The sequence below is a fragment of the Hemicordylus capensis genome, chromosome 7 (assembly GCF_027244095.1).
Source record: "Hemicordylus capensis ecotype Gifberg chromosome 7, rHemCap1.1.pri, whole genome shotgun sequence".
NCBI lineage: Eukaryota > Metazoa > Chordata > Lepidosauria > Squamata > Cordylidae > Hemicordylus > Hemicordylus capensis.
The window spans coordinates 11,980,219-12,003,825 of record NC_069663.1 but is presented as its reverse complement, the minus strand read 5'-3'; the positions used below and the strand labels follow the sequence as shown (position 1 = coordinate 12,003,825).

General features: G+C 46.9%; 1 protein-coding gene across 1 annotated transcript in view; it reads left to right on the top strand.

Annotated features, from left to right (window-relative positions):
* Positions 1-19,517: 19,517 nt before the first annotated feature.
* SLC9A1 (solute carrier family 9 member A1) overlaps positions 19,518-23,607 on the top strand; it is a 115,654-nt gene continuing 111,564 nt past the window's right edge. The window contains exon 1 of the mRNA XM_053268024.1: positions 19,518-20,671. Within this exon, the coding sequence (XP_053123999.1) occupies positions 20,311-20,671 (361 nt within the window). The 5' untranslated portion in view covers positions 19,518-20,310. The remainder of the gene's footprint in view (positions 20,672-23,607) is intronic.

Sequence of the window (23,607 nt, the reverse complement as noted above, 5' to 3'; positions counted from 1 at the left end):
GGGCTGGAGGTGTGAAGTGGATTTGGATGCCCCCAGGGGTTGTGGAGGCCCTGGACTTCAGCTCCGAAATCCAGGACGCCTCTGAACAATCCAGAAATGTTGTTTATACATCCAGTTGACTTGCAATTAAAAAAGCAAACTATGAAGCAACACAAAAACATTAGATATGCATGTAATGAGGCAGCCTTTTTAAAAAGCCAGTATTTCAAAATCTTGAGAGTCCCTGGAAATTATCCATTGTCATCTGCTTGAAAGGGAAGACTCATAATCCGTTCAAACCTTGCATCAAAGAGCTGAGTCTGAAAGATGTTTTGAAAACCAGTAGGGTGTATATTTTGAAATCATTAATTAAAATAAGACGAAACTTAATGATGTCTCTTTCCACTGCGTAGTGAGGCGGTTATCGAAAAGAAATCTCTTTAATAGATTAGTGGAAATGTTGGAACCCAGTTTTTGCTTAGAATCTTCCTATGGGGTGGGAATTCCCTACTTAACCCCTGCTTTGCTTTTCTCTCATAGTAGTACTACAAGCCACTTCACCTCAGGAAAATGTCTGGAAGCAGCATGGCTGCCTGTTTTCCTCAATGATCATCTCTTCTCTCAAAGGCACAACCTCAGGCATATCCGTAACCCTCATACCTAGCCTAGCTTAAAGGGATGTATAGAGTTCCCCCATGCTTTTTTCTCTTCTTAGTACACCCCAGCTGGGCTGGACAGTACCATCTGGAGGGGACGAATACTCATTGTGATTTTTGACAATGACTAGGTCTAGTTGAGGTGATAGCATTGCAAGACTTTCCGTGTGTTCATGCTTTTATAATTATTATTAATTATAAACAGACAAGCTTTGTTAGCCGCCCCACACCAAATTGTTCTCTGGGCAGCTCACAACACTGCATTAAAAACTCATAACACATGAAACCACAACACACACACTCAAAATACAATACAAAGCACTTTAACAACAATTTTTTAACGTTTTGATTTTAAAAATAAAATTGAAAAATTAAAATTTAATAGGTCTAAGTGAGTAAAAAGGTCTTTAAAATAAAGTGTGCTGTCGAGTCGGTGTCGACTTCTGGTGACCACAGAGCCCTGTGGTTGTCTTTGTAGAATACAGGAGGGGTTGACCATTGCCTGCTCCCGTGCAGTATGAGAAGATGCCTTTCAGCATCTTCTGATATCGCTGCCGCCTGATATAGGTGTTTCCCATAGTCTGGGAAACATACCAGTGGGGATTTGAACACGCAACCTCTGGCTCCCTAGGCAAGTTACTTCCCCGCTGCACTTGGCATCTAAAAGAACAAAGTGATGAAGCCAGGTGAACCTCGCTGGGGAGGTTTTATTGTCCTAACTATCTGGCCTGCTGCAGCCAAATTTGCAATGGTGTTTTAAAAACTTTCAAAGGTTTTTAAAACACAAAAAACTACTAAAAATGTTATTGATATTGTCAGAGGAATGGAAGTAAAAACTGGCAGGAATGTCCTCCTAAGTTTACTCCATGAAGAGAATGCAACAGTTTGCTCACTGGCTGGGTGTGGGAGAGGACAAGGAGGTGCAGTGGGAAAGGAGAGAGGGTGCGTCATGGTGGTGGCCCTGGCGGCCCACGGACATTTGTCCCACCTTGTCCAACGGTCACTACGCCACTGAATCTGTGCAACTCAGCTTAGAATCACATATTTGCAACTAGATCCTATGAACACTTATTCAGAAGTAAGCACCAGTGAATTCATTGAGATTTCATCCCAAGTAAGTGCTCATAGGATTGCAGCCTTGATGCCACTTAATGAAATTGTCCTTTCTTCATTTACATCTCAACCTGAGACATGTGTAACTTGCCAACCATGCTGTAATATTATTTTCTCTCTCTCCATAAGGTGGCACTGCTTGCACAGGGCGTCTTCATACCCTCCTGGTTCCATGCAGCCTTTAGCTATTTCATGATCTGCACATTCATATTTAGACCTTTCACAGTACTGAGAAAAGCTGAGCCTATAACCTTGGTGTGAAGCATTTATAAGTTTATAAGGTGTGAGAGGATAGAGCCAGAAGCACAATGAGCAGAAGCTGTATACTACTTCTCACTGTCAGTGGGTAGCCTGCCCACTAGGTGGCTGTCTAGGGCGTCAAGTGGGGAAAGGCCTTAGTGCCTGGGTCATGAATGCCTGCCAGAATACTTTAAGGTAAAGTGTGCTGTCAAGTCGATTTAGACTCCTGGTGCCCACAGAGCCCTGTGGTTTTCTTTGGTAGAATACAGGGGGGGTTGATCATTGCCTCCTCCTGCGCAGTATGAGATAATGCCTTTCATCAGCATGATAATACGCCGAAAGCTGAAAGTATTGCAATGTTATCACCTCTTTTGCATGTCTAGGAGTGGAGACATTGTCAAAAATCACAATGAGCATTCGTCCCCTGAGCCAGCATTGTGTGGTAGGGTCCAAAGAACCTGGGCCACCAATCAAAAGGACCGCTGGAGCCCTCCATGCATATGACATAATGCGCAAAGGGTATGTGGTCTGGGCTCCGGAGAGCCCGTACGAGCGCCCCAGTACTCCTTTACAGACTGCGTTTGCTGGCTGGCTACATTTATTTCCCTTTCTCTCCCTCCAGCGAGGGAAAGAATGAGAAATAAATGCACCCAGCCAGCAAATGCTGGCTTTCACACAGTGGCCCACCAGATGGCGCTAGAAGCCTACAGGCAGGAATTGAGGGCATGCCCTCTCTCCTGCTGTTACTCCCCTGCAACTGGTACTCAGAGGCGTCCCGCCATTGAGGCTGGAGGTGGCCTATAGCCTTCCAACTAGTAGCCGATGATAGACCTCTCCTCCATGAAATTATTCAAACCCCTCTTAAAGCCATCCAGGTTGTTGGCTGTCACCACATCTTGTGGCAGAGAATTCCACAAGTTGATTGTGTGTTGTGTGAAAAACTACTTCCGTTTGTACTTCCGTTTGCTGGCTCATGTGCTAGCTGTGCTTTTAACCAGGATAGGTAGCCAGGATCAGATCAGGATTAGGTTAACTCTTTAACCAGGGTGCTTTCCAGCCTAACTGCTCAACAGCAGCAAAATGCCTCCGTTCAGGCAAGTCGCATTCGAAACATAAACAGCAGGGGGAGCAGTCCTCACGGAAACTAACAACCTGAAGACACAGCAACTTTTTCACGCCGGATATATGGCGTCCTTGCTCTATATCGCAGTGATTAAATTTGCAACAAGGTGGCACCCTGCGGTCTGCATAGGGACTGCGGTGTCACGACACAGGAAGTGTGGAAGCACACTTCCGAGATGCGTCCTGACCCCGTTGTAGGGTCTAGTCTGGAAAGTGCTCTCAATCACCGCGGCGATGAGAATGCAGCTAAAGGGGCACCAGCAATAACCACTGGGAGGGGACAGGGGTCCTATCCTGGGCTGAACAGGAACAGTTGCTCTCCCACTGCTAAATAAAAGATAGCAGCCATCATTTCTGAGTAAAGGTGCTTCTGTGCCCAAGCAGCAGGGGTTAAGACACGGGAATCCTGCTTGTCTTATATAGATCAGAACAGTAGCTCTTTGTGGTAAGTTGCATGGAAATGCCGGCATTTAATAGAAACCAATCTTAATGGCATATCTAGGGCTGTGGAGAAAGCTCTTCCTCATCACAGGCAGACCATAGCCAGTGGCTGTTCACAGGCCTGTCCCAGAGGTAGACTGGAATCTGTATGTGAATGAAATATATTACATAGTTACCAGGAGCACAGTGGAGAGAAGTACAGCAACATGGTTTGCCCAGTAATCTAAAGCTATATGATTAATGGCAATTTAAAAAGGCCCAATGGCACGGAACATTCCAAAGGTTGCAGGTCATTGTTTGATTAACTCCCTTAAATGGTTTGGTGAACAATTAGAGCTGCACTCCCATGCGCAATTCGGGTGAAGGCAAAAGACAATATAGAAACCGAGCTCCAGCCACATTCGGCTCCTGTGGAAGCCGGGCTTCACAACCCAAATGACTGATATGCATACTAGCAAACTGAAGGCATGACTCTTTCCCTTCTCCCTATGCTTCAAGGGCGGGGGAAGCAGAAACGTTCTGCACGGACAATTGCTTTTATCCAATCATCCCTGTATTAACTTTTTTTTTTAAAGCAAAGCTGCATTTTTAAATGCATGACATGACCTCTGCATCAAGGGTCACCCCATGAAACGGAAGGTCAGGGAATTTAGGACCAAAAAGCGGAATTACTTTTTCACACAGCACATAATTATCTATGGGATTCTTTGCCATGGGATGTGGTGATGGCCACCAGCTTGGATGGCTTTAAAAGGGGCTTAGGTAGATTCATGGTGGACTGGTATATCAATGGCTACTAGTCTGATGGCTGTGGGCCACCTCCAGCCTCAGAGGCACAATGCCTCTCAATACCAGTTGCAGGGCAGAAACAGCAAGAGAGAGGGCATGCACATACCTCTTGCCTGTGGGCTTCTCCGAGGCATCTGCTAGGCCACTGTGTGATACAGGATGCTGGACTAGATGGGCCTTGGGCCTGATCCAGCGGGGCTGTTCTTAGGTTCTTATGCCGGGCACAGAGCTTCTGCGCCTCTAGTTCTCCCCACCTGGCCACCTGCCCCCACCGCTATTTCCTTCCTTTGCCTGCCATCATCATCATTTTCACCCACCCGCCCCTGCCTTCTCCCGCCTGCTGGCACACGCTGGAACTGTCATTTTCCCACCTGGCCAACTGCCTCTGCCTCGCTTTCCTTCCTTCCTCCCTGCCCGCTCGCCTCCGCCACTGTTTCCTTCCTTCCTCCGCCTGCCCACCTGCCACCACCATTTCCTCCCTGTCTGCCCACCCCTGCCTTCTCCACCCAGGAAAGCGAGGGCACTTTCCCGGTTGGCCACCCACCCATTGGCCGGCCACCACCACCGTTAACTCCTTGGCCCTCCGGCCAGCCAACTGGCTGCTGCCAGCATTTTCTCCCCCCCACCATCTCCGTAGCTATCCTGTCCGGCAGCTCTCCAAACTCTCGCGAGATCTGCCATGCATAGGATTAGCCACGGGTATGCCTTAGCGAGTTAGATATAAAGAAGATGTTCTTATGCTTTGCGGCTTCAGGATGTGGAGGGTGACAGCATGGGAACCAGCCAATCAGCATCATGCATAGTAGGCTTCTCCTTCAAACACCCCAAAATCTTTCTCTTGCCCCCAGCTCCCCAAATTTAACCTCGGAGAGGAAAGCTACATTTGAATTGAATGCAATGGGGGCACTTCTAGAACAGTGTTCTGTCTAGTTTTTTTCATCTCTGTGTGTGATGGGTCTTGTTCTGAGCGACAGTATCAAGGCAGAGTGTGTGCACATGCAGTCAAAATGAGGTTTTCTTGATTCAACCTGAGCGGGATCTAAAATGAACTGAGCAGACATCAAAAACCGCGTGAGCATGTGCACATGTGCACGCCTTAAAGCAGGGGTGGGGAACCTTGGCCCTCCAGCTGTTGTTGAACTACAACTCCCATCATCCCCAGCTACAAATAAAGAGTAATACAATATAACATATGTCTCTATCTGGACCCTGCAGTGTCAAACCTAAGAGTAGTCCAACGAAGGAATAGAGACAAATACATAATCAGATGAGGCAGAAGTCAATGTCCATAGAAACAAGCAAGATCAGAAGGACCAGAGGCAGCTGGTATATGGTTCACACCCACACTGCTGGCCAGGAGTTAAAGCACAACAGAACAACTCCGACTAAGAAAGTAAGCCTGAAGCAATAGTAGGGTTAGCCTGCTGGACCCCTCCACATTGGCTCCCTCCCCAGATCATATGGTTTGACAAGCTGCAGTACCCTCCCTGGCCAGTTTATGGGTGGTGCTGCTGAACAACCAACAGCTCCCCGGCTTGAGAGTTGCCCGTGTAGTGCAGGGAGTAAGCAAGGGTATAGCAAGGTTGGAGTGGGCCCCCCAAAGAGTGATGATCCCCACCCACTAGGGGCATTGCTATGCCCCCCAAATGATCCAGGGCCAGGCAAACTTTTTTACCTTAAGGTTGCCACCACCACTGCTGCCTCGATGGTGGCAGTGGAACTAAAAAGTGCACTGCTGCCCATGCGCAAAATGTTTTGGGGGAAGTGCGCCACCACTTTCCTGCTTGATTTGCACACGCCTGGTGCTGCTGGTTTGCTCCTCTGCTGCTGCTGCTGCTACAAGGAGGGAGGAGGAGGAGACAAGGAGAAGGAGGTTGCAGAGGAGAGGAGAGGAGAGGAGAGGAGGGGGGGGTTCCAGGGTACCCCCCAAAACATTGGGGCCCATGCCTCTGATGCCACTGCCTCCCACCTTCCTCTTCAGAGAAGGGAAGAGCGAAGAGCAAGCTGTGGCTCAGCTGATTATTATTATTATTTCACAAAGACAGTTAAAATGAGAGAAAGAGAGCAAGAAACTCCCAGTGGGCCTTAATACTAAGGATTTCACACTGATTCAAAGACAAACTCACCATTAATAGCCATATTATTAAGACATCACATTTAACTCATCGCAAGAAGCAAAGTAAGAGCAAATGAATAGAACCCTAGCTCATAAGCTTCAGCTCAGTATTCACAAGCCATGATTCTCTGTACATTGTGCCAAACTGAATATATGTACAGTGACATATTAAATTTTTTTTTTATTTTTACCTGTAGCCCCTTTGGGGGCTTCTTAAAGGCTGGGGGGGGTGTCTGCAAAGGTTTTCCCTCCCCCCACTGGTCTCTAGGGCCTCATAGGGACCATTTGAGCATGTGCGGTGGCCATTGTTTAAAATATATTTTTTTTAATGGCCGCTGAAAACAAAATGGCCACCACGCATGCTCAAATGGCCTCTGCAAGGCCCGGCATGGCCTAGGGCCTCACAGAGGCCATTTGAGCATGCATGGTGGCCATTTTCTTTTCGGTGGCCATTTAAATTTTTTAAAAAAATTTAAAAAAATGGCACCCCCCTTCAAGTGGCACCCGGGGCACGTGCCATGCATGCCCTACCCTAGATATGCCCCTTATGGCTGAACAGGGATTTTAACTCAGGTTTCCCTGGTCCTAGTCCATTTGTCCCCCACATTCAATTATAGCTATGTCCTTGGGAGTAAGGCCCCTGGGCCCTGATGCCCGATCACCTGACTCACTCCGCCTGACACCTTGCCTTTGCAGTCTAATTAGTTAGTCACCACTAACACAACACCACAAGTCACCACTGAATTGATATAAAATAGAGGGTTGGGAGATGATGGATCATGAACTCTTTCCCCCAACAGTGTTTTCTTGACAAGCCACTCTCACACTTTTAATCACCCACACTCTCTAGGTTCAGCACAACCAAAATTGTAACCCCTGAGATGTCCTGCTACCTGCTGCCAGATCTACAAATACAAATATGACAAATATTTATAAACAAAAGTTCCCAAAGCAGCTTACACATTATATGTATATAAATAAAATGGCTCCCCATCCCCAAAAGGCTCAAAATCTAAAAAAGAAACATATGATAGACACCAGCAACAGCCACTGGAGGGTTGCTGTGCTGGGGATGGATAGGGCCAGTTGTTCTCCTCCTGCTCAATAAAGAGAATCGCCACTTTAAAAAGGTGCCTCTTTGCTCAGTTTGTATATGTACAATATACACACGCTCAGATCTGTCGGCACATACAGTCATTCACACAATATCCTCAATGCATGTACAGCAGTACACTTCCTACCTGTATCCTGACATTATCTCTCAAGCTAACCTACCTTGTAGGGTTGTTGTGAGAATAAAATAGGATAGCTGCATGTATCTATGCACAGCAGGCATGCAGATGTGATGTAATAAATAATATGATGCTAATTAAATTGTGAATAAATAATATGATGCTAATTATATTGTTTTCTGATTAGGAATTTTGTTATTGTGTGAAGTAGATTCCAAGGCCAAGGTAAATTTAGATCATGAGTCCCTTGGGGACAGAGGACCATCTTCTTATTTTTCTCAATAAACTGCTTGGACAACCTTCTGCTGCAAAGCAGAATAACAAGAAGAAGAAGCCATCTTGAAGGTTTGGTTGGTCTTGTGATATAATAGCAAAATCCACAGCTCATGTAAATCAGAATGTTGGAATTTAGGATGCCAGCTAAGCTGAAATGAGTCGGACCAGTGTTGACTGATCTGCAATCTTAATCTATTTAAATATATGTCAGTATGTTAGTGGTGAAGCTGGTCTCACTGGGTTTAAATCAGCTTTTGTGGTTTCTTATTGTGCTCTGCCCTGATTTAAGTGCACGAAGACCAGTTTAAGTGGTGGATTGTATTGCTTGCCTGCAGTGGGTAGGCAATGTGACCACAATGTATGAGTATTTAATAAATCTGCGCATGATTTTTCCATCTCCTCCTGCATTCCTGCAATACAGGGAAAACGGAAAGGTACAAGGCAAATGCAAGGCATTGATCTGCCATTAATGAATAACGAATCATTGCACACTGTAACTCCTGCTAACTGAGCAAGGAGGCACTCTTTAAAGTGGTGATTCTCTTACATTTAGCAGGGGGAAAGCATCTGACCCTATCCAGCCCCAGCATCTTTCCAGTGGCTGTTACTGGTGTTTCCCTTGAATTTCTTTTTAGATTGTGAGCCCTCTGGGGACAGAGAACCATCTTATGGATTCATAATTAGCCCCGTGGTATTTGGAAAAATTATGGAAGTTGACGCAGCAAGGTAGACAACTAGAATGCAAGTGGAGAAAGACTCGACTTGAATCCGCCAGGTTACAACATAGAGCACATCTGAAGATCTATGCTCTGGCAATATGTGTGGCAAAGAAGAAATTCTTTTCTGTCCGCATTGCATCCACAAGTTCATGTCCAGCGGAGCTGTCTAGGGTTGTGAGAGGGCTCCTACAAGCCCTCTTCTCCTTGAATCCCAATTTAGAACCATTGCTTATCCACTGTGATGTTTTAAACGATTTTTTTCCACAGACAAAATCTCTTGTATTCGGGCTGAACTGGATACTACAATTAGGGCAGTGTCTGTTATGGAGGTATCCAGCAACAACTCTAATGTGGTCAGACTGGATCACTTTGTGACTCCTGAAGATGTGGACTGTGTGTCCTACCACCTGCTCTCTTGATCCTTGCCCAACTTGGCTTATTTTACTTAACAACAGATTGTTGGAGAGGGTCTGATAAACATCATAAATGCTTTTTTGAGGTAGTTGGATGCCTCCTTGTCTTAAGGAAGCTATCATTAGACCATACTTGGAAAAAAATATTGGACCCCTCAGAGTTAGGCAACTATAGGCCCCTTGGGCAAGGTGATTGAGAGGGTGGTGGCCACTCAGCTCCAGACAGTCCTGGAGGAAACTGACTATTTTCTGGAGCTGAGACAGTCCTGGAGTGGAGACAGCCCTGAACCCATTTCAAATTGGCTTTCAGGAGGGCTGTGTGGTTGAGACTGCCTTGGTTAGCCTGATGGATGATCTCCAATTAGGTATTGACAGAGTGAGTGTGAATCTGCTAAATCCTTTTGGATCACTCGGTGGCTTTTGATACTATCAACCATGGTATCCTTCTGGGTTGCCTGAGGGAGGTGGGATTTGGTGGCACTGTTCTGCAGTGGTTCCATTCCTACCTCTCGGATAGATTCTAGATGGTGTCACTTGGAGATTGTTGCTCTTCAGAGTGAGAACTAAAGTACAGAGTTCCACAAGGGTCCATATTGTCTCCGGTGCTATTTAACATCTACGTGAAACCACTGGGAGAGATGGTCAGGAGAATTGGTGCAAGTTGTTATCGGTACGTAGCTTGGGAATGCTCCTGGATCCAAAACTCCCTCTGGTTTCTCAGGCTGAGGCAGTGGCCAGGAGCCCTTTTTATCAGCTTTGGCTGATACGTCAGCTATGCCCATTTCAGGAGGTAAAGGACCTTAAAATGGCCTTGCATATGCTGGTGACCTCCAAGCTTGACCACCGTAATACACTCTATGTGGGGCTGCTTTTGTACAGAGATTGGAAACTACAGCTGGTACAGAATGTGCAGCCAGGTTGGTCTCTGGGACAACACGAAGGGAATATAACACCTATTCTGAAAGAATTGCACTGACTACCGATATGTTTCCGATCAAAATACAAAGTGCCAGACCAGTCATTACCTATAAAACCTGAATGGGCTTAAGTCCAAGGTATTTAAGAGAGTGCCTTCTTTGTCATGAACCCTGCCACCTATTAAGATCATCTGGAGAGGTCTGGTGATGGTTGCCACTGACACATCTGGGGCTGGACCTCAGAGCTGGACCTTCTCTGTGGCTGCCCCAGGACTTTGGAAAGCACTCCCGGTCAAAATAAGAACTTAAATAAGAAGATAAATAATGCATCCAAGGATCTCCAAGATCAAACCAACAAGAAACAATATCCTGGGGATCTTGTTTCTTGTTCGTTTAAAATAAGAGCATCTCCATGTCTGATTGCTTTTTAAAAAGACCCTTAAGACACACCTGTTTTCTCAGGCTTTTAATGAAAATTAATTTAAAACTGTTTAACTTATTTTGTCCTGTGAAATTATTTTGTTTCACTCTGTGAATTGTTTTTAATTGTTTTTATTCATAAAGCTTGATTCTGATTCTGTTTTTATTCTATGGAAATAAAATTGTTTTGTTTGTTTTCATTTTTATATTGTAATTTGGATTGTATACACTGCTTAGAGATGTATATATCAGGCAGAATATAAATGTGATTGGTTGAGAAATAAATAAATAAACAATCCATTTTTCTATGTAAACCTCCTTGAGCACTTTTGTTGAAAAGTGATATATAAGTACCCATAGTTGTTGTCGTCGTAGTCCTTGGTACAAACCTGAACCAAAATGCACACAACTGAAGAACAAGAAATGCTGAGTTGGAAGTCTCTGAATTGTTTTAACTGTTATTTTTCATATTGCCTTTTGCTTTCTTCTTTTACACCAGGAGTTCTCAGTCTTAGTCTCCAGATGTTATTAGTCTACAACTCCCATCATTCCCAGCCACAGTGATGGGAGTTGTAGTCCAACAATGTGTGGGGACCCAAGTTTGAGAATCCTTGTTTTATACCTGCTGTTGTATAGTGGTTGATTTATTTCATTGATATACAGTCCAGTTCTATGCACACTGACTCGGAAGTAAGTCTCGCTGTGTTCAGAGGAGCCTTTCCCCAGGTAACTGCACATAAGGTTGCAGCCTACTGATGTAAGCTGTTCAAGAAGATTGAACTGCAGAAATGAGGCATGTCACCATGGAAATACAAAATAGAAAATAAATTAGGCTTTGTTGAAATCCTAATGGCCTGTTCCTAATAACCTTGAATAAGTTGGTCTTGTTGATTTTACTGGGGCTTCCTTTAAAACAAGCCTCATTAAACTCCATAGTACTTACTTCCAGGAAAGTAGCTGGAGGAGGCGGCAGCTTAGAAATATGAATAACATTGTGCTGAAATTGTAATCCACAGACCATACTGTGGTATACAAGGACAAGACAGTGGAGCTGAATCAAGAATATTAATGGTTTAATGAGCTAGATGATGGCACAGTGGGGAAATAACTTGCCTAGGGAGCAAGACGATGCTGGTTCAGATCCCCGCTCGTATGTTTCCCAGTTTCCCAGATTATGGGAAACACCTATATCAGGCAGAAGCGATATAGGAAGATGCTGAAAGGCATGATCTCAGACTGCACGGGAGCAGGGCTGTCCTTAGAGAGCCTTGGCGGGGCCCGGGGCCTGGGGCAAATCAGCCAGTGAGGATGAGAGGAGAGCTGGTCTTGTAGTCGCAAGCATGACTTGTCCCCATAGCTAAGCAGGTTCTGCCCTGGTTGCAAATGAATGGGAGACTTGATGAGTGAGCACTGTAAGATATTCCCCTCAGGGGATGAAGCCGCTCTGGGAAGAGCAGAAGGTTTCAAGTTCCCTCCCGGGCTTCTCCAAGATAAGGTTGAGAGCCTCTCTTGCCTGCAACCCTGGAGAAGCCACTGCCAGTCTGTGAAGACAATACTGAGCTAGATAGACCAATAGTCTGACTCAGTATATGGCAGCTTCCTGTGTTCCGGTGTTCCTGTGTCCCCCTTCCAGTTAATACTAATGGGGGTTAAAAGAGTGGGGCCTGGGGTGGTCACCCTGCTTGCCATGCCCTAAGGACAGCCCTACATGGGAGGAGTCAATGGTCAACCCTTCCTGTATTCTACCGAAGACAACCACAGGGCTCTGTGGTCGCCAGGAGTCAACACCAACTTTATGGCATTACTTTACTTTACTTTACAGTGAGGCAAGTGCAGGCTGCCTTCAGTGCTCTTGCTGCTGGCTGTTTGTTAGCCCCGCCTCTGCTCCAAGACTGGAAAACAAGTAACTAGAGCTCCATTCAAAAACTGGTCTGGGACAAGGAATGGGTTAGCCAAAAACACCACACATATGAGTGCGGGGTTTTGGCATATGCTGCTGATAGGGGACTGGAGATGCTGGGGACTGGACTATGGAAGGAGAGCTGGTCTTGTGGTAGCAAGCATGACTTGTCACCTTTGCTAAGCAGGGTCTGCCCGGGTTGCATATGAATGTGAGATGCCATGTGTGGGCACTGTAAGATATTCCCCTCAGGGGATGGAGCTGCTCTGGGAAGGTTCCAAGTTCCCTCCCTGGCATCTCCAGATAGGGCTGAGAGAGACTCCTGCCTGCAACCTTGGAGAAGCCACTGCCAGTCTGTGAAGACAATACTGAGCTAGATGGATCAAGGGTCCGACTCAGTATAAGGCAGCTTCTTCTGTTCCTATGAACTTTCTGCATGCTAAACAAATGCTCTGCCACTGAGCTATCACACATCTTCATGGTGCAGTGTGCCAATAATCTAATATAATTACACTCATCATTTAATATAATTACACTAATCATCTTGTCTCCATGCTTGTGGAGGAGGCTTGAGGTTGTGTATGTTGGACAGGAGGATACCTCTGCTCCAGAAGCATTCAGTGCTCATCATCATCATACTCATGATGGAGTGCCATGAGTGAAGCCAACCAAGTTGGCCTTCTAATGAGGCACAGTTAGACGGCTTCTCAAGCAGATTGGTGGATGCAGCAACTTGACAGCAGAGGCATATCTAGGGAAAATAGCGCCTAGGGCAAGCACTGAAATTGCACCCCCTGTCCCAACTTCTGACACCCATCTTTCAGATAACTTTACCATAATATCAGCTGAAAAATACAAGTCAAGCACGTTAATCTTTTAATATTTCAAAAACTATTTAGCAGTGGATGTAGCCAGACCAAAAAATGCAGGAAAACTACAAATTTCAGTATGTTGGGGCTCATGAAATACCCAAATACTAGGTGGAGGTGTACTTGGAAAACTAAACAGAAGTGCCTGTCTAATTCTCTACTATGCATTGTAGAATCACTATTACATAAGTTTTAAAAATAAATGGAGAATTTGACTTTTCCCAGATACTCTGAAAATAATTAAAGGATATGCAGAGTAAACTGTGTCACTGCTTGGAATATATTCTAGTATTTCAGAAAGACAGTTAAAATGAGAGAAAGAGAGCAAGAAGCTCCCAGTAGGTCTTACTACTAAGGATTTCACACTGATTCAAAGACAAACTCACCATTAATAGCCATATTATTAAGACATCACATTTAACTCACTTATCACAAGAAGCAAAGTAAGAACAAATGAATACAATCCTAGCTCATAAGCTTCAGCTCTGATTCTCACAAGCCCTGATTCTCTGTACATAGTGCCAAAGTGAATATGTGTACAGTGACTTATATATATATTTTTAATTACCTGTTTTTTTAAAAATTACCTAATTTTTTTTTAAATTACCCTCCGGGGGGCCTCATAAAGGCTGTGGGGGGTCTGCAAAGGTTTTCCCTCCCCCCACTGGCCTCTAGGGCCTCGCAGGGACCATTTGAGAATGTGCAGTGGCCATTTTTAAAAACAATCTTAAAAAAAAAAAGTCTGCTGAAAACAAAATGGCCACCACACATGCTCTAATGGCCTCTGCAAGGCCTGGCATGGCCTAGGGCCTCACAGAGGCCATTCGAGCATGTGCAGTGGCCATTTTGGTTTTGGTGGCCATTTTTTTAAAAAAATAATTTTCAAAAATTTGGCCCCCTCAAGTGGCGCCCGGGGCACGTGCCCTGCCTGCCCCACCATAGATATGCCCCTGCTTGACAGGGGTGTCTCTGTGAAGATGGTAATCAAGTGAAGGTGGCCAGCTGGTGCAGGATGCCTCCACGATTTTGCTGCCTCCACCAATCCACCACCTGAGGGGCCATCTCACAGTGCCTTATTAGAGGACTGGCCACTGCTTTGCTCCTGGTATTCTGCTCATCAGGTCAAATGGGATGCTTCTGGAGCAGGGCTGTACAGCTGCATCCCTCCTGCAAATACCACAACCCCTGGCTAGTGGCCACATTTATTTATTTATTTATTTATTTATTTATTTATTTATTTATTTGATTTCTATACTGCCATTCCAAAAATGGCTTAGGGCAGTTTACACAGAGAAATAATAAATACATAAGATGGATCCCTGTCCCCGAAGGGCTCACAATCTAAAAAGAAACATAAGACAGACACCAGCAACAGTCGCTGGAGGGATACTGTGCTGGGGGTGGATAGGGCCAGTTACTCTCCCCCTGCTAAATAAAGAGAATCACCATGTTAAAAGGTGCCTCTTTGCCAAGTTAGCAGGAGTCTATGGCTGGGGATGATGGGAGCTGTAGTCCAAAAACAACTGGAGGGCCAAAGTTGTGCAGCCCTGTTCTGGAGGATATATCTGCTTCTCGTCCTCCTCCTGCATTTTCAAAGAGCAGAGGAGAGGGAAGTGGAAGTGTGGAGGAAGAGCAGAGAGTAGTGGGCTAGAGCATTCCTCTAACCTACCACTCTACGTTCCTCCACACTTCCTTTCCTTCCCTTGCCATTTGAAAACATGGGAGGAAGAGCAGGCACTGCCAGGTGAGGTGGGGAGCTGGAATCACCATGGCGGGGGTGGGGAGCTGGAATGCTGGGAGGAAAAAGTAGTGCATACTGCACACCCCTGGGAGGGATGGTGCATGGAAGAGCTGGGCTGGTGAGGGACGATGGAAAGAATGGCAAGCAGAACACAGTGGGTTCTGCCTCTGCGTGTAGCAGGGGTGGGGTCGAGGGCACTAGGGATCTGCAAACCAGTTTGACAAGGTCCAGGGTGAGCTGGACCGGTTTGGTTCAGCCTGAACTCAAGCCAAACTGGGTCTGGTTCAGCTTGAACTGGCTCAGAACACACTGGTAAAGGGGAATCAGTTCAAAGTCCCCTTTTACCAATAAAGTGGGGGACCAGGGGGCTTCATTAAACAGAGTTGGGGTGGGAGGGGAGTCAAAATTTACCCCATTGGTGCCACTGGTGTTGTTGAGGTGGTGGCTGCAGGGGTGGTTGGGGGTGGCAGCGGGGGATACCCCATCCCCGCCAGAGCAGGCAGGCTGTTGGGGGCCTCTGCACATGCGTGGTGTTAAAAAATGGCTTCTGTGTATATGTGGCAGTTTTAAAAATAGCCGCTGCGCATGCGCAGAGGCTTTTTAAAAAACTGCTACACATGTGCAGAGGTCTGAAATGGGCCCGAAATGGGCCTGCCTGCTCTGGCAGGGGTGTGGGGGAGCCACTGATGTCACCCCCAGAAGTCGCCGCAGCTTCTGCCAATGCTGGCGGCAGCAGCAATGTAAATTTTGACTCCCCTCCTGCCCCAACTCTGCTTAATTAAGCCACCTGCCCCCCCTTCCCCTGTACTGGTAAAGGGGAATCCTTACTGGATTCCCCTTTACCAGTACTGCTTCAAGCCCCTCCCCCCACAACTGGGCTCAAATTTGAGCCGAACTGAGCCTGGTTCGGATGTTCACAAAACCAAACAGGACCCGGTTCAGTCTGAGTCCAGTTCGACTTGAACCAAACAGGGCTTTCCAGTTCTGTGCACATCCCTAGAGGGCACCACTTTAACGTGCCACCCGGGGGCTTGGACGGGCCCTAGTGATGGAAATGTGGCCTTCATCATTTGTGGTCCCTGCAATATGGAATGTGTTGGAAAGTTAAAGGACTTTGCGCTGTCTCTTGTCTCAGACAGTGGAGGACAGACTAATAAGTCAGAGGGCTAGAGGGTCAAGACATTTGTCATCACTTCTGATGCTATCCCTTTGAAATGTAGATTGCTAATCTCAGGGATTCAAACTTACTTCCTCCTTCCTCTCTCTCTTGCTACCTGGCTGCCTACCTTGCAACATGGCAAGCTTCTCTCCCTGCACCAAATGTGCAGAGAGGATGCAGAATCCATCTGCATCTAGTTAGTTAGATAGATAGATTAGAGATCCTAAATCCTCACTTTCCTATCTAGAATGGAGTTCCTTAATAAATGCCTTTTATATTGATTTGAAACTATGAATTGGCTCCAAGTTACTTTACTCTCAGCACACACGCATGCTTAACTAAACCACCGCTGTGTCGTGCCTCTGTGCACTCTGCTATATTGAGAAAGGGATTCTCTCACCACAGAGAATTTCCAACAGAATGCACTGCCCACAGAGACCTGCCTCTTCCTCCAATCCTTTTGGAAGCCATGCCCGTGTCTGCTTTATTTTACACCTTGACTTCTGTATACATTGATGGTAATAATTAACTACTTGTGAATGCACCTTTATAGGAAGGAATGTAGAATGCTTTCATCCTTTCTCTTGTATTGTGAGGTTCTGTTTAATGAAATGGTAACACAGGATATTGTAAAGATAGTCTCAAGGGTGTAGCTACACTTGAACAAGGGAAGACAAATGTCCCTGGGCCCATAAGGGACTGGGGGGGGGGACTGGCTGAGAAACAGCCTGTTCTTTGCTCTCCCCTCCCGCCTCCTTGACTCAGTGGCAAGCAGGGTGCGCTGAGTGTGTGGTATGATTTGCCTAGGAGCGAGAGAAAGAGCATGTAGAGAATGTTTTGGTTTTCGCCATGTCCATCTAGTTCTTCTGTCGCAAAGAAACTGGGGGGTGGGGGAGATAGGGTCCAGGGACCCATCCTCACTTCTTGTCCCAGGGCCCACTTCAATCTTGCTATGTCTCTGGATATGTTGTTACCATGGGATGTTTTTTGGTAACTGATTTTTATTGCATTTTAAAAAAATGTTTTAATTTTAATTGTAAATTTATATTTAAATGCAAATTTTGATTGTACTCTGATTCTCTCTTTTTAAAAAGCTGTTAACCACCATGTTCTGTGGCTGACGTCCAGGTGACTATTGTTATTGCTGCTGTTTATATACTGTTTTTCAGTATAAATATTCCCAAAGCAGTTTACAGAGAAAAAGAATAAGAAGATGGTTCCCTGTCCCCAAAGGGCTCACAATCTAAAAAAAGAATAGGAACATAGGATGGAAGCTGCCATATACCGTACCCAGTCAGACTATTGGTCCATCTAGCTCAGTATTGTCTACACACAGATTGGCAGCGGCTTCTTCAAGTTTGCAGGCAGGAGTCTCTTGCAGCAACAGACTTGGGAAGAACTAACCTCGGGCTTGAGCGATAGAACCTCTTTTTGAGGTCCCAGAAAGAAACCTTCAAGGAAACAGGAGGGAATTGGAACGTTCCCCTTCTCGTAATCAGGTCAGTAAACCTGTATGTCATTTATGCAATGCTCCTGCATAGGAATAGGGAGGGAAGATGCAACCAAGAGGTTCACGTGGATAAGACAGTAAATCTCTTCTGGAAAAGTTTGTATGGTTATGTGCAAAAAGACAAGTGTATCTCTTCTAAACAGCAATGGGACAAATTATGGAAATGGACGCTGGACGTAACCCCCCTGATTACCGGATGTGCCTTGTAATCCCCCATCCCCGAGTTACAGTACTACCTGCATATACCTCATAACCCTGTGGGTTTCCAAATCCTTGTGTGTAAATCTTTGCAGATATATAATGTACAAACAACCACTTTGTATATAATTGTGCTTTTGAAACGTACTGTATGCTTTGGTAGTTTGTTGGTTCAATAAAAAATTCTTGTCCTATAAAAAAATAATAATAATAAAAATCTTGTCCTATCTTGGGAGATGCCAGGAAGTTTTTCACACCTGGCTTTTGGTTCGCACCTCCTCCGGAATGGAGGTGAATGGAAGTGTCCATTCACATATTGGCCAAATTTACCCCAAAGTCCCTGCAAGCTATCAGCGAGCACTTCACACACAATTCGGGTTTTTAATCACACATTAGAGTGTATAGTAAAGGTAAGACTGTAGCCCAATCCAGGGTTTTGTTTTGTTTTTAAATCAACTTTTTGCATTGGGTTTTTTGGGAAACTTCAAACTTGCAGTAAAGCCTCACAGAAAACCTGTGGTAAAGCCTGATGTATGGGATAGATAGCTCCAGGAAGGGAACTTGGAACCTTCTGTTTTCCCAGTGGGCCCAGCCCCTAAGGGGAATCTCTTACAGGGCTCACACATGTAGGCTCCAATTCAAATGCAAACCAGGGGAGGTGAGCTGGTCTTGTAGTAGCAAGCATGACTTGACTGTTTAGCTAAGCAGGGTCCACCCTGGTTGCATATGAATGGGAGACTCAATGTGTGAGCACTGTAAGATAGTCTGCTCAGGGGATGGAGCTGCTCTGGGAAGAGCATCTAGGTTCCAAGTTCCCTCCCTGGCTTCTCCAAGATAGGACAAGATTTTTGTTTTCTTTTTTTTCTAATAGGACAAGATTTTTTTATTGAACCAACAAACTACCAGAGAGATTCTTGCCTGCAACCTTGGTGAAACCGCTGCCAGTCTGGGTAGACAATTCTGAGCTAGATGGACCAATGGTCTGGCTCAGTATGTGGCAGCAGGCACCTTCCATCTCTTCCCCCAATTAGCAAGGGTTACTTAGATTAAGTTACTCAGTAGGACTACGCAGAAATTACTCTAAATGACAACTTATTTCCATAGGACGGGGCTATGACAGAGCATCTGCTTTGCATGCAGAAAGTCTTGGGTTCCCTCCCTGGCCGCATCTCCATGCAGGACCAGGAAAGGTTGCTGCCTGAAACCAGAGCTGCTGCCAGTCTGGGTAGATAATACTGGGCTAGATGGACCAAAGATCTGATTCGGTATAAGGCGGCTTCCTATCTCTCTATATTCCTCCAGTGTGTGTTAAGGAGGGTGCTTGATTTCTTTGTTTCGCCCTCAGCGAACATGGCACTTCATGGCTAAATCCAAAACGAGCGGTCTTACAGTCAATAAGCTAGCCATCCCTATGTTACAGCAAGGGGACTGAGGCAGGCAGGCAGAGGCTTGCGGAATGTCACCGCAGGAGCTTCCAGCGCTGATGTGGCCTTTGAACGACGACGTCTCTGCCTCACTGCCTAGTTTCCAGACCCAGGAGCGGCTGGCCCGGACCGACCGAAGGCTCCCCGCCCGCCCCTTCGCCAGCCGCAGACTGCTGGAGAGGAGGAGGAGGAGGGTCCCGGTGTAGTGCTGCTCCCATCCGGTGGAGGCTGCTGTGCGTGCCGAGGCGCCGCCTCCTCCGGCTGCCGGCGCCTCTCCCCGCGTCCTTGTCTCTGAGTTGATAAGGCTCAACCAACCGGCGCGGAAACGGCGGGCGAGAGACGAGGGCGCGCTGTTGGAGCAGGACTGGGCCAGGCGGAGCCGTCGCCGCACACAACGAGGATCCGGAACAGGCATCGCTTCCTCCCTCTCCGGCGTCCTCAGCAGCACGAGCAAGGCGCTCCTCTGCCTTGCCCGCTCCTCCTGGGTTCTTCTCCAAGGAGACCCGCCGGGCTGCGCCCGCCGGCCATAGCGCTCCCTTCCCCGCTCCTCTTCCTCCTCCTCCTCGCCCTTGTCCTCTTCCTTTGCCCGGACATCTTCTCTCTCCTGTCCCCGCTCTTCTCCTTTCTCGGGCCACTGCCGCTTTTGCGCCCTGCCTTTGCGGTGCGCTCTGCTCCTGATCGTCTCCTTTTGGTGAGCCACCATGGCCAGTCGGACGGCGCTTCGGGCTGAGTTTCTGTTTTAAACCGAAATCTGCAGATCGTAAGTTTATTGTCAGCGACCCTATATACTGCAGCAGGGACACGAGCTCTTCTCCCCCGCGCCCAGCAGGGAGGAAACTCCCCTCCAGGCCACTTGCTAGGCGACAGCCCCCTGTTCTTCCCATGCGCGCCCGATTCTCTTTCTTGGCGAGGTCTAACTGCCTGGCCTGCTCGGGTTCCTCTGGCCCATTCCAATGAAGCATCTCCCCGGAAGCAGTCGCCTCTGGAAGAAGCCGTGTTAGGAAGGAAGAAGCGGGAAGCCCAGACCCCCGCCCCAGCCGAGCCTCCTCCCGCTTCCGCGGAGGGGAAGAGGGAAAATGCACGCCAAAGTCCTGGGGGCGCCCGGCTCCTTCCGCGCCTTGCCCTTCCTGTTCGGCGTCGCCGCCTTGCTGGGGCTGTTGCCGGTGCTCCACAGCGATGGCTCGCAGCAGCAGCAGCCCGACGTGGTCACCCGGTCGCCTCAACACTACGGCCCGGAGGTGCGCGGGGCGGTCATGCAGGACATCACCTACTCCCCGCCTGCGCCCTCGGAGAGCCAGCCCGGGCCCAGCCACAACACTTCCACCACCGGCCACGACAGACGGAAGGCGTTCCCGGTCCTGGACATCGACTACGTGCGCGTGCGGATCCCCTTCGAGATCGCCCTCTGGATCTTGCTGGCCTGCCTCATGAAGCTGGGTAGGTCCTCTGCCTTTGGCTGCTGGGGGGCGGCTGGGTTGTGTGGAGGCACGAAGAGGCTGCAGGCTGGGGTTGCTGGGGGAGTGCATCTCCCAGGGGCCTTCCTTCCTCCTTCCCCTGGAATGGCGACTCCCTTCCTCCTCCGTCCTCCTGAGCCGCTGGACACTTCTGTGACTTCGCTACAGGATGCCCGGAGGAGGGTGTGCGCTTGGCTCGTCAGGGAGGGCTGTATTCCTTGCCAGATGCTGACCTGTGGGTCGGGTTGCTCCGGTATCACAATGGGCTGGTTCTGATAAACACGCAGCCCCCGCCAGGCCATGCAGGGACCTGCCGAACGCCCCCGCCCCAATCTCATTCAAAAACATGCCCGCAAGTTCTGGGCAGGTCTTTGAATGGTATGTGAGGGGTGTTCAAACAGGGTTATGGGGCACATGTAGAGGGATGATTCTGAGGAACACCCCTTGCTTGTGGGTAAAGGACCTGTTGAGGAAGGGTCAGCACGTCCTTGAATGATACGGGGAGGGCATGTTCTTGATGCATCCTCACATTCGTCATGTAAGAGAGCCAGTGTGGTATAGTGGTTAGAGTGCTGGACTAGGACCGGGGAGACCCGAGTTCAAATCCCCATTCAGCCATAAAACTAGCTGGGTGACTCTGGGCCAGTCACTTCTCTCTCAGCCTAACCTCCTTCACAGGGTTGTTGTGAGGAGAAACTTAAGCATGTAGTACATCACTATGGGCTCCTTGGAGGAAGAGCGGGATATAAATGTAGTAATAATAATAATAATGTGTTGGGGGGACAGTTCATCTGAACTGGACCATTAGGGGGATGCTTATACCCTTTGGGTGACTTCACACCTATGGGTGGCAAATCCATCCTGATTTTTTATTGTTGACGAGAATGCCTAGAATCTCTAACTTTCCTACTTGTGGGTGACTGTGAGAAACGAGATGCTGTACTAGTTAGGCTTGGGCCTGATGTTGCAAGGCTCTCCTTAGGTTCACTTGCTCCATTTAGGATGCAGACGTCCTGAATTGTGTTCCTGGCCACCTTCTGCATGCTATTGTGTCCACAGGTGCAACATTGTATGGAGAATGGTTATTTTTCACCAGCCACAATAGTAGCAATGACTACAGGCTCCCTGGGTCTGCAGCCTCTTCTATGCTAGCCTTTTCCCACCGGGTTGTATGACCATGTGGAGAAAGCAGGCAGCATGAAGCTGTAGGCTTCTCAATGTCTGTAAAATGGTACTTGCTTCTGAAAACTCCAGAATGGAAGCTCCTCCCTTGAGTAGAATTCCCTGTAAGGTAGTTCTCCATCCCCTGCCTCAAGACAACTAAACTTGGTCTAATAGACTGTTACACAATCCATAGGGAAGTTCTTACACAAGCCCCATGATAAGGAAAGGAAGTTGTGCAAGAGCTTCGTATGGGAGATATGTGCTCTTTTTATCCCACATTCCTTACAGTAGGGCTTGTTCAGGAGAACTGGCCCTTGGATTGTACCCTAGATATTTTTAAAAAATCTTCTATTTTTCAAAAAGAGATATGAAATAGAATTGAAATACAGTAACACACATTAAAAATCCCTTATTTTATGTTTACAAATCATCAAATTTACACATGCTACAAAAACAAGATAATTTTAGACTCTTTCTATATATATATCTTCAACTTTATGTAATGTTTTGTTATCCCATTAAATAAATTCATTCATTCAAATTGCATTTCTAAATTGTGCTTGACATGAGGGAAAAATGCATCTGTACTTTCCACTGCTGTGGAGTAGACTCACCGTCCGTAGAGACTTTTTTGTGGGGTGTGTCTTTTTTTAGACTTGAGTTGGAGCTGAGCTATTGCAGTGATATCTGCTAAGATCTGACAAAACCATGATTGCACACACTTTAATTTTCTTTAGAAAACAGATATGTTACAAAAGTGATAAGATACAAAAGGAGATCATTTCCCTAACTTGTGGCTACAAATTCACTATGCTTGTAACAAGGTGTCTTGATACTGCATTTACCTGAATCCAAGACTAGGTCTTCCCCCCCCCCCCAAGTTTTTTGTTAGAAATCAAGCGTCTTAAATTCAGACTCTTCTTCCTTTTTGGTAAATATTCAGCCTCTATTTTTTTTTAAAAGGGCTTGTGTTAAATTCAGAGTCCTCTTGTATTTGGGTAAATAAGGTATCATCTGTGCATTCAGTTGCTTGGGGTCCATACTATATTTATGGTTCACTAGCAAATACTAGCAAAATTCACTAGCAAAAAAATATGGTTCACTTGCAAATGTAATGTGCAAACACTTTCACATGATTACAGCAATCTTGTTCAATGAGGGGTGGTGGAGAGTTTGATCCAGCACCAAATGCTTTATTAGTGAAACCTTTGGGTAGTAGGCCAGGGACATGCACCCATGGAATACAGTTCTCCAAAGTTGGGAGTTGTCAAGTATACCCTGGACCAGATCCTCCAATCTCCCACTGTCTTCTTGGACAAAGAGGAGAGCCCTTTGGTAGGACCAATGGTACAAGGAATGGATCTGGGACTTGGTGGAAATTTGGGGACCTCAGGAGTGCTTTCACTTGGGCTGCTTGATGTCTTTACTTGCTGCCATTTGGAGGGTGCATGGAGGACAGGTCAATCAATGGCTCCTAGTACTGATGGCTATAGACTACCTGCAGGTTCACAAAGAGAATGCCTCTGAATACCACTTGCAGGGGAGGAGGCATGCCTTCATTTCCTGCTTGTGGGCTTGCCAGAGGTCTCTGGTGGGTCACTCTGATAAACAGGATGCCTTGGGCCTGATTCAGTAGGGCTCTTCTTATGGGCAGCCTGAAGCTCAGTTATTGGACTTTGCTACTAAAAAAAATCCTGCAAGATGTCCCTGAGGAGGAGGCTGCAGCCATGTCTAATGCTTTTGGGACTGTGTGGA